We start from the raw sequence: 17,715 nt of genomic DNA on the forward strand, positions 1-17,715 counted from the left end.
ATGATCCGAATGTTCGGTAAGTTAGCAGGATCAATATTATACCATGTACATCCCAAAATACTAGTGCCCTAACCTAGCCAGCCGATTTTTGCCTCGATAATGTCAGAATAACATTCAATCATTATACGAGGGCTAGGACATAAATCATGGCAACGATTTTTTTGTATACGTGTCGTGTGAAAGCGTGTTTGCAGAATAACAGATGGTTCTGTGATTGCTGGTAGTAGCGCAGCATGAAATCAATCAGTAGCATAACATACTAAAAAGAAGGTCAACTTTTATGTAAATCTCGGCAACACAAATTTAGTTCTGCTACCTACCAATCGTGACGCTAGTGTAATGAAAATGTGTTATTACTGTCAATCGTGAATTTTGAATTCCCATCATGTTTCCTTTAGATTTCGATATACAGGTAGGTAATATTATCAGAAATGTAATTTATAATTATGATTTCTTGTTGAAATCGGTTTGAATGGACTATATATATTTACAGTCAGATTGCAGAGCATAGCCCTAAACGACGAAGGATCTTAATCGAAATAACTGAAAAATTGATTGTTAAGTATTCTTTTCTGTAATTTTCCATTTTCGTATTTATAAACCTTACGTTTAGTCGAATTGTGGTAGTGCTCAAGCCGTTTCCAACAATGTATCCTCGCACCTGTATCCATCTTTTAATCTGTCGTAATTATGAAAAGCACAACAAGCTTTAATTATGTTTTGCACAAATACAAATGTACGTTGAGTGGTTCTTGATATTCTCCATTTGTTTAGAATGATTGTAAAACAACGTCTTGCTCTAAAGAGGCGGTAATTATATATTCGTTTTTCTTTGGTCAAATTTTCCCCGCAGGATGGTCGGATATCCACAGAACTAAAAAGGAGGTAGACGGTAACGCAAGCAGCAAACTTCCTCTTCGATTAATATCGTATATCTTGGGGGCATATTTAAAAAAAAACGCCAGATAATCGGTAATTAGTCGGCACAGCGTGACTTAAACCACCAAAGAAAATATAAAACGGATTTTCCGTGATCGGTGTGCACGTTCTGTACCACTTTCGGAACAAAGTTGGTAGTCAATAAACCGGGTGGTAATTATTCGTTCCGCAAATTTTTCGAAAGTGGCGAATAAAGTCAGCGCTTTGACGTAATTGCCAAGAAGTGGCCGAGTGTTTGCCAACTAATTTTGGTTTATTGGCATAATGTATTCTAATAAGCTGAATGCCTCAACTATAACAAGAGGATTATCTATATCGATTTTGGTCCCGGCATTTTTCATTTATTGAAGAGTGTAGTTTTTGAAAATCGTTGAGTATTTGTCTTCCTACATCTTCGCCTTCAAACATCTATACTTGTGAAGCAAAATCGTCGCGTGGCAAATAATTTTCACATGGCGCTAAAAATATTGTTCAATTATCAAATGATTTATGAACATACGAAAATGGTTGAAAACTTTTTTCTCATCTAGTGGTAAGTTTGGAGACAAAGTAACGAACATAGTATGTTTCATTTCATGTACTAAATCATCGCCGGTAAGCTAACCTCAACGTGACGAATTCCATAGGTTTGTTCTTGGTAGCTGCACTGGCAGAACTAGTTCAGGAACTGTACACTAAAGCGTTCATTGTAGCAGAACCAGCGCTGTTCTTAGTAGTAGTGCAAGAGAACTAGTTCACCCAGTTCACTGTACTGCTTGCACTGGGTCTAGAGTCAGTCCAGGCATTGGAGTGCAATAAGTGTTATCTGGAAACGGTGGCTCTAGATCTTCGTCATCGGACGAATATAAAATATCAAAAAGTACTGAATCGTTTTCCATTATTATTAATACTACAAGACCTAAATCATATCAAATAGCCTCAAATATAACAATCAATAAATTCTATACACTCATGAACTGGCCTGCACTGGTTCAGTTCCAGTGCAGCTATCAAGAGCAAACCTCGTGTTTTCGATTTACTAGATCCGTTACCAAATATTGGCATGCTGATACGCTTCTTTCTGGACGCAACAAACGGGCAAGAAAATAACGGCGGATATGCCCCTTTTGGTCCAAGTCATCAAGACCAATTTTGCAACACAGGGCATATTATTTAAAAATATATTACGAATCAAAACTTTTAACGAAAAATAATTTTACCGAACTGACGCGTTCAAACGATCTGTGCTAATGCTGTCCACCTTTTGCCCTCCCTAGTCGCTTACTTCAGTGTTGCCGTGTCGAACGCTACGTTGCCAGTCTCTTTGCCCACATTGCTACTCGGGAAAGGGACAGTGACAACCATTACAATAAGTATATTTTAAGCTTACTCAAAGGTGGCTTACCCTTCTCCATTTCCCATTACAGACTCTAAATTAAAAAAACGAGAAATAGTCATTGGCTGTCTCACTTCATGGACCACGCTTCTACTCAGGGCTTCTAACAATATAGGAGTTTTACAACCTCGTAAAACACCATATACCTTGCAGGAAAATTACTATGCTGAACGTTGATTGCGACTTGAGAATATCGCATTATAGTTTGTCTGAAATTCGTGTTTCAGAATTAGGTTATCTATAACCATACCGATGAACTCTTACATTCATTAAATACTCGTTTTCCCTTCACTATATATTAAAACTAAATATCGTTCGAAAACAATAATTGTATCTGGTCGATAACGTTTTAATGAAAAAGTAGAAATAATTAGCTCGGAAATACCTAAAAATATGTAGGTTTACAGAGTTTCCCAAAATGTTTTTATTCGTAGTCCACTTTCAGAGTATCGCCGGTTTCGGTGGAGCTCCTATAGCTACATTTTCAACAAATCCGTAAAAAATCTAACGACAGTCTTCTTTGGATCTAACGGTTCGTTTCGATCATTTTGGGAATCACATATTATTCAGTATATTCATAATTTTTTGGACGTTGTTTTTTTATTTCCTTTAAGCAATTTGCAGTTGAACTTTTCTGAAATCTAGAAATCTAAAACCTTCGTAATCGGATATTATTATTAATAACTTCGATATACTGAAATCTATGTTAATCTACTTGAAGTTATCGTTACATTTTGTTTTAGCCGGAAATGGATAAAAACAACTAGTTTAGTTGCTGTTACGTTCTATTCTGTTTGTAATTTTGTTACAGAAAATTAAGGATTATAATCTGTAAGTACGTTTTTCACATATTTATGATCAATTCGAACAGAACAAAAATCCAATGAATATGAAAATTTCGTAGACAATTACAAATTACAGTTTATAGTATAAATTTTATCATGGAAAAAATTTTAATTAAAGACATTTTCACTCAAGAATATTTCTAACAAGTACAGAGTAGAATAATACTCATTGTGGGTGATATTGTTACAAACGGGACCTCTTTAATCCATACTCCGTAAATTTACCCCCTGTTCGAATTCGTGGAGCGTTTGGATTGCAGCAAAGAGAATCTTTAGGGTATATTTTATGAAATAAAGCTAATGGTATAATAAAATTTTAAATGTATATTCATCTGGAAACTTAACATTTATTGAACTTTTTTAAATGATTTCAATATGAAGTGTCTGAAGGCTCAGTACTGGGCCCTATTTTATTTCTTCGGTTTATAAATGACATCGTCTATCTAGAAATCAGTGGTAAAATATGTCTTTTTGCAGGCGATTCTAATCTTCTATATCTCAACGTTCCTAAAATTAAAGTTTTATCATATAAAAATACATTGCAGCCTTTTTTATTAAATAACACCACCATTGACGTTGTTGAATCTGTAAAATTCTTAGAGCTTGTTGTGAACAATTCCTTGAAATGGGAGTTACCTATCTAAAAAATTAAGTTCCTCCTGGATTTAAAAGAACTGAACTTATCCACCTCCTTAACAGTTTATTATGCCCTTATGGAGTCGCATCTCCGATATACTATTCCCTTCTGGGGTACGTGTGGTGCGGCTCTTGTTCACAGGATCTTAAGCCGTGTGACTTCTACCTCTTTCCTAAAGTCAAATCTGCATTAAAAGGAACAAGTTTGTTGAAACTGTGTAAGAAAAAGCGGCGCGAGTCCTGAAGGAACTGACAGAGAAATATTTCCTGCACTGTTTCGAACAATTGAAGGAATAGAATATACATAAAATCAAAATAAAATATTTATGCTCCTAAATGTTCTTGATTTTAGATCTCTTCTGTTTTAAAAGAAGTTTTTTTTAATAATTTTCGATATAAATAAAAATTGACATTTCGATTACGCTAGATTTCTAAAATAAATTTTTCTATCACCAATCTCGTTATTTAATAGCCACACCTCGTATATAGCTATTACTCAGCTGGAGTGAACAATTAACAAAAAGAACTCATGTTAACATAAAAAAAGTGAACAAGCTGGAAACATCTTCGAAATAATTAAACTTACTTCAGATAATTATTCTCGAACACGATTCTCGAAATTAATAAACATGGATAACTGAAGACACTATGTTTAGCAGATTCTGCTACATAGAGAACGAAATCTTTTTCCACATTTTCTCAAAATGTCCATGTGGTTTTAATAGTAAACAGTGTAGTCAGTACTTCCGTGTTAATAAATTTCAAATTTCTATTAAAGTAGACGGTGAATTCTTCGTCCCATACAAATACGCTTGGTGTGTCATCGGCTTCAATTTTACAAATATAATTTAAATACAAATCATAACGAAACAAAAATTTTTAGCGTTTTTTAAGTCGAATAAAAAGTTTTAAAATGGAGGTAATTAAATTGTTCAATGTCTTGATGTTGTAATACATTATTTATTACATTGTAACAAATTAAGAAATGCATTTAGTACATTGAACCTAAACAAATTATTTAAAAACTAAAAATAAATATGGACCCTGATCGTTTTTGCCAGATCATATACTAACTCGATGTCATCTTCTTCTTCAACAAGGAAACCCGGGGAGTCGTAGAATATTTGTGCACCTGGATTGGTCAACAACTGCTATAAATGAAGGAGGACCTTCAATTTATCCGGTTCAATTCCCAGTTTCCCATTGGACAGATTTTCAAGTTAGCCTACTTCTCGTACAAACTTTCTTGACTTTTTCCTTGTACCCTAGTTTTCTACCAAATTCGGTTTAACGTAGTTCCCAAAGTAATTTGATTTGTGTGACAAAAACTTTGGATCTTTCTGGTCGACTTTCAGCACTCGAATTGGTCGTGTCGCAATAGGGCTCGTTTTAATGTAGACAGAAAATAAAAAATCAAAACCAATCGAAGTTAAACCTTCATTATTTTTTCAAATGAACAGTCACTCCGTCAATATTTGAGTGCGCTGCAAATGTGCAATGTGATATTACGAAATAAAAGTTTTGTATTGATTTTGAAAGTTTATAATTTCTCCATATTTACCGAGAGGTTATAGAATCGTTATGAGTGGCTTTAAAATAGATCCAGTTTGCAAAGGCTCAACTTAAATTTGATCCTTATTAAATGGTCTTTTGTTTTCAAATATGCCCATGTGTCTATGATCCTTCTCGCCTAAATAATAGTACAGTTGAAAACTACTTGTAATAATCAAACGGTTCCCGTAGTAACCTAAATTTGGCAAAAAAATTGGATTTTGATCGTTTTCCCCGCATTGTACATGCAATGGTATGTTACGTAAAAACGTATAGGATAGTTGACTTCAAGTATCGATTATTTAATGTAATTAACTTAATCAAACTAATTGAATAACCATGCTAACCGTTTTAAGGTTTGTAGTTCTGGTCATCTAATATATATATTACCCTTGTTTCAAAATCTAGTGATAAGAAATAGTGTTTTACAGAAAAACGGAGTATTTAGAAATTAGAAAATCTATTTTTAAAGGTAATGGTGTTTCTTTTGTATATTTACAAATTTTCAAGTATGTTCAAGCAATTATATAATTGATACGTTTGTTCACGTTTGAATACTACGATGTAATGAGTGTTCTATATCTAAAGTACAATTCTAGTAGATTAATTGAACTTTTAAGAATAAAATTCCTCATTTTTATAGTATACGAGGGCGGTTTGACGAAAGTGACTTTTCACAGGTTATTAGTGTTTGCCACTATTCGATAAATTTATCAACTCATAAGTTTCAAATAAATGGACTTAACATGATTATCACCAAGATAAAAGCTTTCTCAATCTGGCGACAGACTTGCTGTCATTTATGACGTCATAAAATTGGATTGTGTCCTTGAGTCTCTGCCATGTTTCTGATGTCATCTGTTGAAAGTTCATATAAATATGACAGATAGATTAGTTTCCAAACTAATTTAAATAAAACTGTTCTTTGTTTTGCCATTTTGAAAGATCTATATTACATAGCTCTGCCTGGAAAACACACTGTTTACTGCTATCACTCATACTTAAGGTATATTCGATCTCTGAAGACGATAACTTGGTTTGAGTCAAAGCTAGTATGGGACTGCATCGAATCTTTCAACTCAATGGGATCAAATAATAAAGTTACAATTATGTGGGTAGCTGTCTTCAGCAGATTACAGAGGAATTAACAAGCCGATGATCTGGCGAAAAAAAGCGAAACAATTTCTTTCATAGGACCACAACCTTCCAAAGTTTTCCCAAAAAGCCATCAAGCTATTGTCATAAAAATAGGGAAAACAAGTCAGACTCCAGGTGTGAAATATTCGAAGAGATTTCTTTCTTATTCTACAAACTGTGCTCAAAGAATTATCCGGAGAATGATCATATGAAAATCATCGGAAAAACACCAGACAGCTCTTGTCGTTTCCACATATCACCTGATCTGTAGTCGTTTATATGAGGAACCAAAATAATTCGACGAACACCTCATTGTGAGTAATCCATAGACAAAGACTACAGTACTTACATTCAAGCTTTTTAACGCCCGAAGAAGTAAGCCACATAGCCCCCTAACTGGTCAACAATCCAGAGTACACAATAGATCGAAGTGCTAGAGAGGTTATATTAGGTTAAGTAGATTCACGGCCTTTACGCACTAGCTCTTTCTCTTTAATATTAACTGTACGTGAAATCTTCAGAACATATCATCTATAGATCTGTGGTCCACAGATCATTTCATTTATGCTTGAGTCAAAAGCACTACTGCCCAATCACAAAACTGATATTCTAGCGATCAGAATCTTGATCTATCAACTACGTCCATTTATGCTTACTTCACTTCAACCACTTCAAAGTTTTTTTACGGAACTAAATTAGTTACAAAAATATAACGTTCGCAATAGTGAAAAACGCCTTTGAATAAGCGGCAACGTCGCATGAAATATGATAGATCAAGGTCATTTTCATTCCCTCCCTCTTCTAAACCAAAGTTAATGACAGGTGTATCTGAATTTATAAATGACAGTATGTTTATAACGTGTTTTGTAATTTGTGATAAATGAATAGATTTTTGATGGCCTTGCTAAGCAGGAGGGAAAAGCCGACGTTAATGTTGTTTTAATGTGAAAATAAACAAATATTCTTCCATTACAAAACAATGTGATATTAATACAAATGCAACATATAAATCATGGAAACTGATGAATAATTTTTATAAAATTAGGCCTAAAACATGACAAAGAAGTTCGAGTTTGATTGGCATATACCTATACCTGAGCCTCTTTTAACTGGATGTGTGTTTGATAGATGGACCGAGGAAAAGGATAATGTTGTCTTGGAACAACGAGCCCTTTTTAAAGTTGATCAGTATGGATTCTTCATCTATTGGAAAAGTGAAGGAAAGGTAGGTAAACAGAAATATGCTTCAAATATAACTATTATACTGTTTGAGTATTTTTATTTGAAAATCTTTATCTGTTTTGATTGTTTTGAACATATTATATAAAAGAAATATACCTGATATACATATGTTTTAAATATTTATAAGTTCTAGCTACAAACTTATAAATGAAATATTTTGACAAAGTAGTTTTTGCCTATAACTATTACATATACAACTATTATGTTTATACTAAGAATTTTTTTGATCAATGATTTAGCAAAGATAATTCCCTATACATAATGACCTAACACTGCAACAACTTGTAACTGTTTCATCATGTTACTGATTTTTCTTTGAAGTTTCCAAATCTAATTGTAAACCATGAACAAAAAGTTTTAACTGGAATTTGTTTCTGAAACAAAAGTAGTACTTATTTAGTAACTTTGATGAACATAAAACAATCAACAAGAAACACAAAAGCCGCTCAATGTTTCTCCAGTAGTAAATAAATATGCTTCAACACTTTATACTTAATAAAATGGATAATTTTTGTCCTGTTATCTATATATAATTCTGGGTTTATCTAGAAATAAGCATAATCTATTACCCTGATTTGTAGTGGAATGCAACTTTGTTTCCAACATTTTACAACTGATTTATTTTCGGGTTTATTCTTGAGAAATATAAATCATAAGAAGTTAATAAAATTAATATATCATCTGATTGTTGTTAAGCATACTGATTTTAAATGTCACTTTAATTAAATATTTTTGGATTCCTCAGAATCTGGTGACTAATGTATTCCATTTATAATTTTTCATATTAAACTCTACTACAAGTATTGTCAAATATTGAACTTATAAAAATTTTTAGGAAGGTGATGTTATTGAATTATGTCAAGTCAGTGACATTCGAGCAGGTGGTTTACCTAAAGATTTGAAATACCAAAATTTACTTGAAAGTAGACATGGACCAGATGTGGAGGAAAAATCTCTAACAATTTGTAGTGGAACAGATTACATTAATATTAATTATCAACATATTGTTTGCCCAAATGTAGAAACTGCAAAGGTAATTATAATTTCATTTCATGTTTACTGACTGTAGCTCAAAAATGAAATTTGATTGGAATCAAATATGGTTTTAACCATTGATTAATTTTAACCGACCAACCACGATGCAATTGATTTTAAATAAAGGCTGCAAACCAGTTGATCTTGCAACAGATTTACAATCAAAATAAATCTTTTAGAGTACATGGATACAACTTGTAATCAAAATTAAATCAGTTGGTGCAGCAGGGAAACCTAATTTTTCAATCTAGTCAGACTCAGGTGAGAAAGGCGTCATTGATTATTATTAACACAGCAGTCAACTCAGGGTACAGAGAGAGTATTGAATCTATTCATACCTAAGTCAAAATGTGAACTCTAGACTGTTCGTAGCAGCACAAGAACTGTCTTAGACAGATAGAACATTTACAGCGTGAATGTCAATAAAAAAAAACAAAATAAACATGTGATAATCAAATGAAACAACACATGCAATGCAACTGCCACTGCTGAATTATGGTTGCATCGTGAGTGGTTGGCTTTATAGTACACAAAACATATAAAATGTATTTCTAATTTCAAAGTGCATATTATCATATAAGAATTAGCCTTTCCTATAGTCCTCAGTATTCCATATATAATTATAAGATTACTTTGATCACATCTTGTCTCTTTTTTGAGGAACTGATATTATATCCAAAGCCAAAATATATAATTATTCATATTTGTGATATAATTGTATCTGTAAAGACAGTAGAATATACAAGGTACTTAGAATTCTGTGTACTATCTTAAAAAACTGGTTGAAGTCCAAAAATAAGAGGACTTCTACTTTATCCACACTTCTTTTAAACCTGATAAGATGATATAACCCTTAAAAGGAGTGGATTGCAAACTTTACTCTTTCAATTGTGTTTTGATTATGCAATTCTTATTATGGAATAGCTTTTAATATGTTAGAATAATTAACTTTATATCACCATCCATTTACTACATCAATATGAATATAGAGTAGATTTGGAGGGTTTTTAATTATTCAAAAAATTGTATTCTTTTCTATTCAAAAAGGTGTTATTGTATTGTTTCGATAGATATCACATGTTGATTTAATTGATCTTCAGAGTCAAGTTTAATGTAATCTTCACATATTTTTGAAATGTTCTTTCTTTTTTTGAATACACTTCTTTTATTTATTGAATTACCCTGTAGTCATATGGGAAGGGGTAGATAGGATTTTGTAATATAATTATAACTTATTAAAGACTTTTTAATAGATACTTATAGATGTTATTTACATCACAATTCTGTCTTAGTAGGGGTTTCATTTTATTTGGAAAATTACATTGCTACCTTTGCTATGTGTATAAATATGAATTTCACAATCGAAAACATTTGACAGATAATTGAAAAAATAATGTTATCAATTCAATCCTTAAAAGGGTTGTGTCTACTTTATTATTCAGTTTGAAATAGGTCCACATAAAGAAAGAAGCCTTATTTTTGGACTTTCTATCATTTATATAAATTAATGTACATAATTCTTATATAGAATTATGCTTATTATAAAGTTTACTGTCTTTTAAGAATAAATTATGAGCTACAGTCATATGATAGTTCAATGCTTTGATGATAATTGTTTGACTTATTTGATTGGTCTGAGAAACTAATATTTTTAATGTTTTGCATGAGAATTGATTGTCAATAATAATTCTTACTAATTGGAACATGCTTCTATATATGCCAACTTTTAAAGATAATCGAGTTATAAATGTTTTCCAAATTTTTGTTATAATAAGGTACATACATAAATTTGTTTTTGACTAAACAAAATTTATTTATAAAAAATTGTGGGACATGTAGATTTTTTAAATTAATTTATCATCAAGAGAGTCATCAGTTGCATCATGGTAATACATATACTTGTATAAAATTAAGCTATTTCATAATAAAATGTTCTGTTTTCTTTATTTGACTTAGTATTTGGCCTGTTTTAAATAAAATAATGCATAGGCAAGATTTAAAATATTGAGATGGAATTAGGATTTTGGACATCAGAACATGCACTTAATTTATTCGAAAAAATTCAGATTTGAGTTTTTACAGTCAAATGGGCCTCTTTTCTAAAAATAAATAATGAAATTTAAAATTTTTACTGGAGTAGCCACAACACTAACTAGAATTCAAAAAACTCGGAAATGGCATTTAAAATTGAAAATTTTACTTTTAAAATCTCACTAAATATCAAATTAATAAGAAAAATAATTTCATGTAGGTATAGATCAAAATAAAAAAAAATAACAGTGCGTCAAGTTTATGAATCGATATTGAAAATAAATAATAAATAAATTTTAATTTGAGTTCTCTAAAATAACAAAATATGGAGTTGTGTTCATCTTAAATGTGACACACTGTATGAACTAAAAATAATTCTGGTATCCTATTTTTTTTCAAATAAAAGATCTTTTACATTTAAATTCAGAGCTCATCTCATCCAACCTGCTAGTCAGGAACAAACCTAATATCACATACATAAACCGAAACATATTATGGAGATCATAAAAAGGTGTATTATATAAGAATTCAAAAAATTTCAATTGATCACTGGGCATTTAAATAAATTTACCAAAGCTTGTATAATCATTTCAAATAATTGAAAAGTTCCTTGACTGTCACATTTAAAAACCATGTTTATGCAATGGATAATATTAAATAAAAAACCTACATATTTCAGAATTTTCTATAAACTTTGGTTAGTACTTACACAAAAGACAAAGCAGTATATTGTTAAATTTTAAAATCTATTGTTCAATAAGTTTTTAATTATTGGTATTTCATTGACTGATTTGATGCAATTGTACATAAAGTTTGGTAGCATTACTCCATTTTCAATATAGCAGACCTTTAGCAATTTATCAAGTCTTCAAAATAACTGTAATAACATTTGTTTGTTTCTGTTTTCATCTAATCAAGTCGTCCCTATTTATTTTTTTTCTCAAAGTTACTAGTTGTGGGTTGAACTATTTGCCAAAAAATTACATATATAATTACATACAAGATTAAAATTAAATACCTTGCACTGGACAAATTTTCACTAGATATTTTTCTGAATACCAATATTTTGTTTAAGTTGGAATTTCTGGAACCGTTGGTGATATCCATACTGAATACACCCACAGTACACCAACACTCACAATTACAATGTCTGACAGTTTATCTTCAGTCTCTGAAGACGATAACTTTATTATCGAAACGCGCGTCTGACAGTGTAATTGCGAGTGTTGGTGTACTGGTTGTGTAAACAGTGTATTCAATACCAATATTTCGTGACGGTCCCTTTTTTTTCAAGATATTCTTCTAAAGTGCAATATTTTCTGCTCTTTTTAATTACTAATTGCCTCCAAAAGTCAAATGGAATTATTTGAATCTCCTTTTTCAAGAAAACGGTTCTCAATTGTTTAAATGTCGGCATTGGATCATTAGGAAACAATTATTTGTATTCTCCAACAATTTCTTTTACAAAATCTGAGGACCAAAAACATATGCGCTTGTTCACTATAAGACACCTCAACACTAAAATTCTGTCAATTTGACAAATTAGTAAGAAATACTGGTTTAACATTTCAAGCTAGATATTTCATCTAACAAGATTATTTTTCATACTAATCCATTAGATCATAAATTATAGTTTTACAGGTGTATATATCATATATAAAGATGTAAAGATTTTTACTTTGGTCATCAATGAGAATAAAGTGAATTTTGGATTATCTTGGTTTCAATCACTTATTATTTAACCCTATACTGCTGTCAAGTCTTGGTTAAAAACGATTTGTATGTACAAAATTTTAATTCAACCACATCCCAGTTTTAACAGACATTCTGTTTGATTGGCTGGTGGTTACTTGTTTTTATAAGTGTTAATTTTAAAGGTATGGTTGGATGGACTAAGAAAAATCACCCACAATGGGAAAGCAAATAATTTTTGTCCCATGACATGTTTGAAAAAACAGTAAGTCTGTGGAAAAATATCTTGCATGCATATCAACTTATCGAGCAAAATTAATGTTTCTGTTGTTATTTTTGTATATAATGTTTATGAGTTTAAGAAATGTTTACAGTCAACGTAAATAAATTCTTAAAATGCAAGAAAGCTGTTTTGCTATTGCAATGGAATATAATATAGTTATAGTGTAAAACTGAGTGTCCACCATGCTTCTAAAAGGGCAGTATGTTAGCTCTGACCAAGTATTTCTATTCCTATTTATAAATTTTAGTTAGGGAGTATGGTCAAGAATCATGTAAATCTGCAAAATGCCTATTTTTCACCTGAGCACACTTTTCGAATATGCTTTTGTGTTACAGGGGCTTTTGTAATTTATTTTAGACAGAAAAACAAAGATAATGTACGAAAAAAATGAATTATCATAACAATTTTCGCTGTAAAAGACCACGCCTATTTGACAGTCAGCTTTGTCGTTAAAATGTTGTAGATATTTCAGTATCAGTTTCCAATACAAATTACGCTTCTTTTTACGTAATAGTTCACCGTTTTGTAGCCTTTTAGGGAGTTGAGTAACAATACCATTCGAGGCCCATGGCAAATTAATTGTATGGAGCCGTTTCCCTCGCAATATAAAGAGCTCAATCGACGATAGAGTTCACGCTTAACCAAAAGCGGCCGTTTTTTATTGATTTATTACCTCCAACGTTAAAATAAGTTTGCATAATACTCGCTTTTGAAAGTTTTTTCTTCTCAAAATAGTTATTGAAATTATCCTCAAAAAACCAACGCCATGACCATCTTGCAGATAGAACTGTCTTTGTTTTCCTTTGAGCCGGTTCTCCCATTTCAGTCCTTTGTTTTGATTGCTCTTTTATTTCGGGTGTGAATTGATGGATCCATGGTTATGAAATTGCGCAAAAATTCTGTGAATTATTGCCAAATACTCGATGAAAACATTTGTTCCATTTTAAGCGAATGCGGCACTCATCTTGGGCACAGCTTTCTCATGTTCGAATTTTCAGTTAATGTGCGATGTATCACACTTTTTGAAATGCCTACTATGTCGCTAGCTCGCGCCATGTCAGTCAACGATCATCAAATACCATTTTGTGGATTTTTGTCAACATTTCTGGAGTCGTCACCCCATTTGGTCAACCACTGCGATATTGGTCTTCGCAGGTCGTACGACTTCGTTAAAACTGTGCTATCCAATATTTTACTGTTGATAACGAAGGAACAGTCTCATCCAGAGTAGAATCTAGTTCAGCTTTTATATTGGTTGAGCTAATGCCTTTCAAATAAAAGTATCACAAAACGATGACCAATTTTTTCCATGTTTACAAATTCACTGCCACACAAATTGAAACTTGAAACATTCGCTGTATAGATTGTGTGCTTTCTAATACAGTGGTGTTTTTCAAGCCACTACCGCCATCTCTAGGTCGGGCCAGATACTTCAGTGACCATCCCCTTAGTTTATGAAATATCTCAATAATAAAAACAAATCTATAACCTCTTATATAAAGCAAAGTTCTGAAGCAAACATTTTAATCTCAAAGAGGTAGAAGTTGGAGGGATACTTATTTAATCACTTCTGAGAAATTATGAAACTAAATAGAAGTTTAATTATTTGGTATTTTCTTACAAAACGTTGGAAAGCCATATATTTAGCCTGATTGAGACTGATTGAGAATAAACTTATACATAACATTAGTTTATGGCGGGCAGTTGTCACTAATAGAGTCGACAATCTAGCACGTCGATAGCCTTTTTCATGACAAATGTTAAATAACCTATCGACATTCTCTACTATTATTTTTAATGTCTTTTTCTGTCAATACATTTTGGTATATATTTTAAAAAATTTTCCACGATCGGTCATGGGGCTTTCCCCTGTACAAATTTCAAATTTGTGTGACCTCACAGCAAGTAAAATCATATAGGTTGTTTATGTATATTTGGTACAAATAGTCAATGTTGAATCGTATTTAAATGAGGGAGTCTTTCACAAAATGTTCTCTTTGTTTATTTCATTAATATAAGAAATACAAAAAATTGATAACAATATGAATTGAAAATATATGTTGTGCTATTTTTGTGTCTACCTTCTGCAAAATATAAATATAATTTATTGATTGTACATACTGAACAACTTGAAATACCGATGTCTTGATGTTATTTATTTCAAATTGTACAAATCATAACATATATCCATAAAATCAATTATTTCCACTACTTCTTGTTATAAATGCAACTTGACACGAAACAAGACAGCATGCAATGCAAGATGCAAAATGTCTTGATCAAAATCCTGCGCAGATGAAGCTCATCTGAATGATTCTCAGAATCTCTGCACTTTAAACTTTATCAACTTATGTCATTTTTATCGCATGCAAGTTGCATTTCTATTCACTTTTGGTTTAACGATGGCGTTCAGATTACCGGATTGATTGGAGTACTTTCGTAAAACTAACATTTTCCGTGGCGAATCATGTTTATTGATTTTGTAGCTGATATTTATATAATTTTTTTTGTATACTTTTATTGTGATAAAGGTAAATACCCTTCAAAGTAAGTAGTAGAAGAAAAAGTTATTAGTTTAGGTTAATGACAATCGTGATGCAATGGCAATGACCTTGCATGTCAAATAACGTGCAAGATATTCTAGGCAAGTCTTGCTCATCGTCAAGCGGTGTTTATAACAAAAGCTACCACTCTTATACATATCACAACATAAGCTGTTTTTTATGATTGCTAATACATTACATATTGTTCAATTATTTGATCGTAGGGTCTGTGAGCAAAATAAATATGATAGTTATTAGCGAACCCATAAAATAGTAGGCATAATCGTACATTTTGAACATTATTACAATTGTATTGTATCTACACTAGTGAGCAAAAAATCAACTCAAGACGCATGCCCGTGGTCAAAAGTCTCTAGCAATAAATCTGATTTGAGCATTTCAAAGCCAAGTCTTAGTTATTTTTTGGCTTTGGTAATGGGAGGATATCAAACGAGAAGGATTGTAATAAACACTTAAGAAAATACAAGCTTAAATTCGTCAAAATAATACTTAGTGTTTCCTCCCCTAGCCCTAAAAACATCGATTTTTCATGGATCGAATAAACTTCTTTACTTGATCTTGTTCGATGCCATCCCATGTTCAGTGAGCGTCGTTTTGAGATCCGATTTGTTGGCTGTATAGGATTTCTATTGCGAACCTGTAGTATGTGGACGGGCATTGTTGAAGTTTTCGCCTAAGAAACTTGTATAGGGAACAACGTGATCCCCTAAAATTTCTTCTATTTATCAGTTCGCCGTTAATCCCCTCGATCCACCAGCAAGTGGATAGGTTTTTGCTTCTATTGAAATGCCCGCCGAAACCATCCAGGAACCTCTTGCAAAAGCCACAAAATTGCGAGAATATTTCTTCAGGTCTTTTGTAGACTCGTCCTCTTTTATCGCTACCCGGCAGACACCCTTTGCGTTAGTCTGAAAAGAGAACGGAGCTCCATTATTCGTCAGTGCAATTAATGTGTTCTCTGGCAAATCATAGCTCGGTAAGCTGGGGTGATTTGGGGCCAGTAGCTGGCCTTTTTGCCTAGAGGTTAGCTGCTTCAAGTCTTCTTCTGACAGTCTAGCCACTCAAAGCCATTTCTCGCGTTTCTCTGAGCTCCCGTTGGACTTGAACACCAGCGAGGGTCTGATTTCTCAGCAATATACTGAGAATGAATCGGTAATCTCTCTCGGATGTGCACTTTTTTCTTCCGGATTCGCGTCTTTGATGAAAGTTATTAGTCTCTTGGTAATGACCGAAAACAGCAGAATGACTGGCCTTATTGCAATACGGTGACCGCTTGAACAGCTTTATCACTTGTTCTGTCCATTTTCAAGTAGTATTATAGTTTGTTGTTAACGGAGATGTGTATCGGTTGACGTTTGATGGCTAACTGATATTGGTGGGTCGGCAGATAACCTTTTATAATAGTCCTCGGGCTCAGTTTTTTTCCAGTGACTTGCGATTGCAGGGGTGTCGCCTGAGTCGATTTTTTTGCTCACCAGTGTATTTGACATCTACCATCTTAGCATAAACTGTATAAAACATCATAATCTTTTAAAGGGTCAATCTCAAATAAAAAAATTACAATCTGAACACTCAATTTTTTTATATACTGTGTTAAAATGGTAGATGTTAATAAAAATCTACGTGTGTATGTGAATGAAATGTTGCATTTTTTTCTTGCATGGCTTCTTGCAAATGATAGGCATGGCAACAGGGCTTGAGGAAAATCACTCATAATAATAAAATTGTGAATGTCTGCCCCAGAACAGTTTTAATGAAACAGTGAGTCATACTTGTTTATATTAATTAGAATGGAGGGATAAAACTTTAGTATATTTATAATGTGAAACTCATTTAAAATTTACAGTGTGTTTCAGTATGCTTTAAAATATACTATTTAAAAGCTTCAAGCTTAAGCTTAAGGCTGCAAATCAAGACTTACACATTTTTAGAAGATATTTCTAAAACAAAGATTTTTTTCTTTAATCCTTAGGTGTACTCAAATTTTCAACTTAATTATTACTTGCGATTTATCCCTCTAATAATATTGTACGAAAGTAAAAACTATCTTAGACAATATCCATAATAATGAAATTATACAGGAATTATCATTAACGATTAGAAATATTTTAAATATTTAAAATTGTTCTCAAAATGTTGAGATTTAATTTAAATTGCTTACGTAAAATGTTCCTTTTTACTGAGAATTTTTCTTTTAAATGTGTAATACTATTTGATGCATATTTGTCTTATTAAATCAATAATTCGTCTGATTAACTAATAAAAATACGTTTTTTTAGCCAAAAATCGATTTTATTCATCAATGTAATCTCCTTCAAGATCAATACAATCATTCCAACGCTTCTCTAAATTTTCGATGTCGTACTTGTAGAAAGATATTTGTCT

The 17,715-nt window shown here is 32.1% G+C and overlaps 1 protein-coding gene across 2 annotated transcripts in view; it reads left to right on the forward strand.

Annotated features, from left to right (window-relative positions):
* The first annotated feature begins 3,075 nt into the window (after nt 1-3,075).
* Nucleotides 3,076-17,715, forward strand: part of LOC130444018 (1-phosphatidylinositol 4,5-bisphosphate phosphodiesterase) — a 30,847-nt gene continuing 16,207 nt past the window's right edge. Inside the window, exons 1-4 of one of the 2 annotated variants that reach the window (XM_056778979.1) lie at nt 3,076-3,145; nt 7,529-7,708; nt 8,561-8,758; nt 12,669-12,748. In XM_056778979.1, coding sequence (XP_056634957.1) covers nt 7,538-7,708; nt 8,561-8,758; nt 12,669-12,748 — 449 coding nt within the window. In that variant the 5' untranslated portion in view covers nt 3,076-3,145; nt 7,529-7,537. Of the gene's footprint in view, nt 3,146-5,668; nt 5,819-7,528; nt 7,709-8,560; nt 8,759-12,668; nt 12,749-17,011; nt 17,092-17,715 lie in introns of those variants that run through there. The other variant, XM_056778978.1, reaches the window with a different exon arrangement.

This window comes from Diorhabda sublineata, chromosome 5 (genome assembly GCF_026230105.1).
Source record: "Diorhabda sublineata isolate icDioSubl1.1 chromosome 5, icDioSubl1.1, whole genome shotgun sequence".
NCBI classification, from domain to species: Eukaryota; Metazoa; Arthropoda; class Insecta; order Coleoptera; family Chrysomelidae; genus Diorhabda; species Diorhabda sublineata.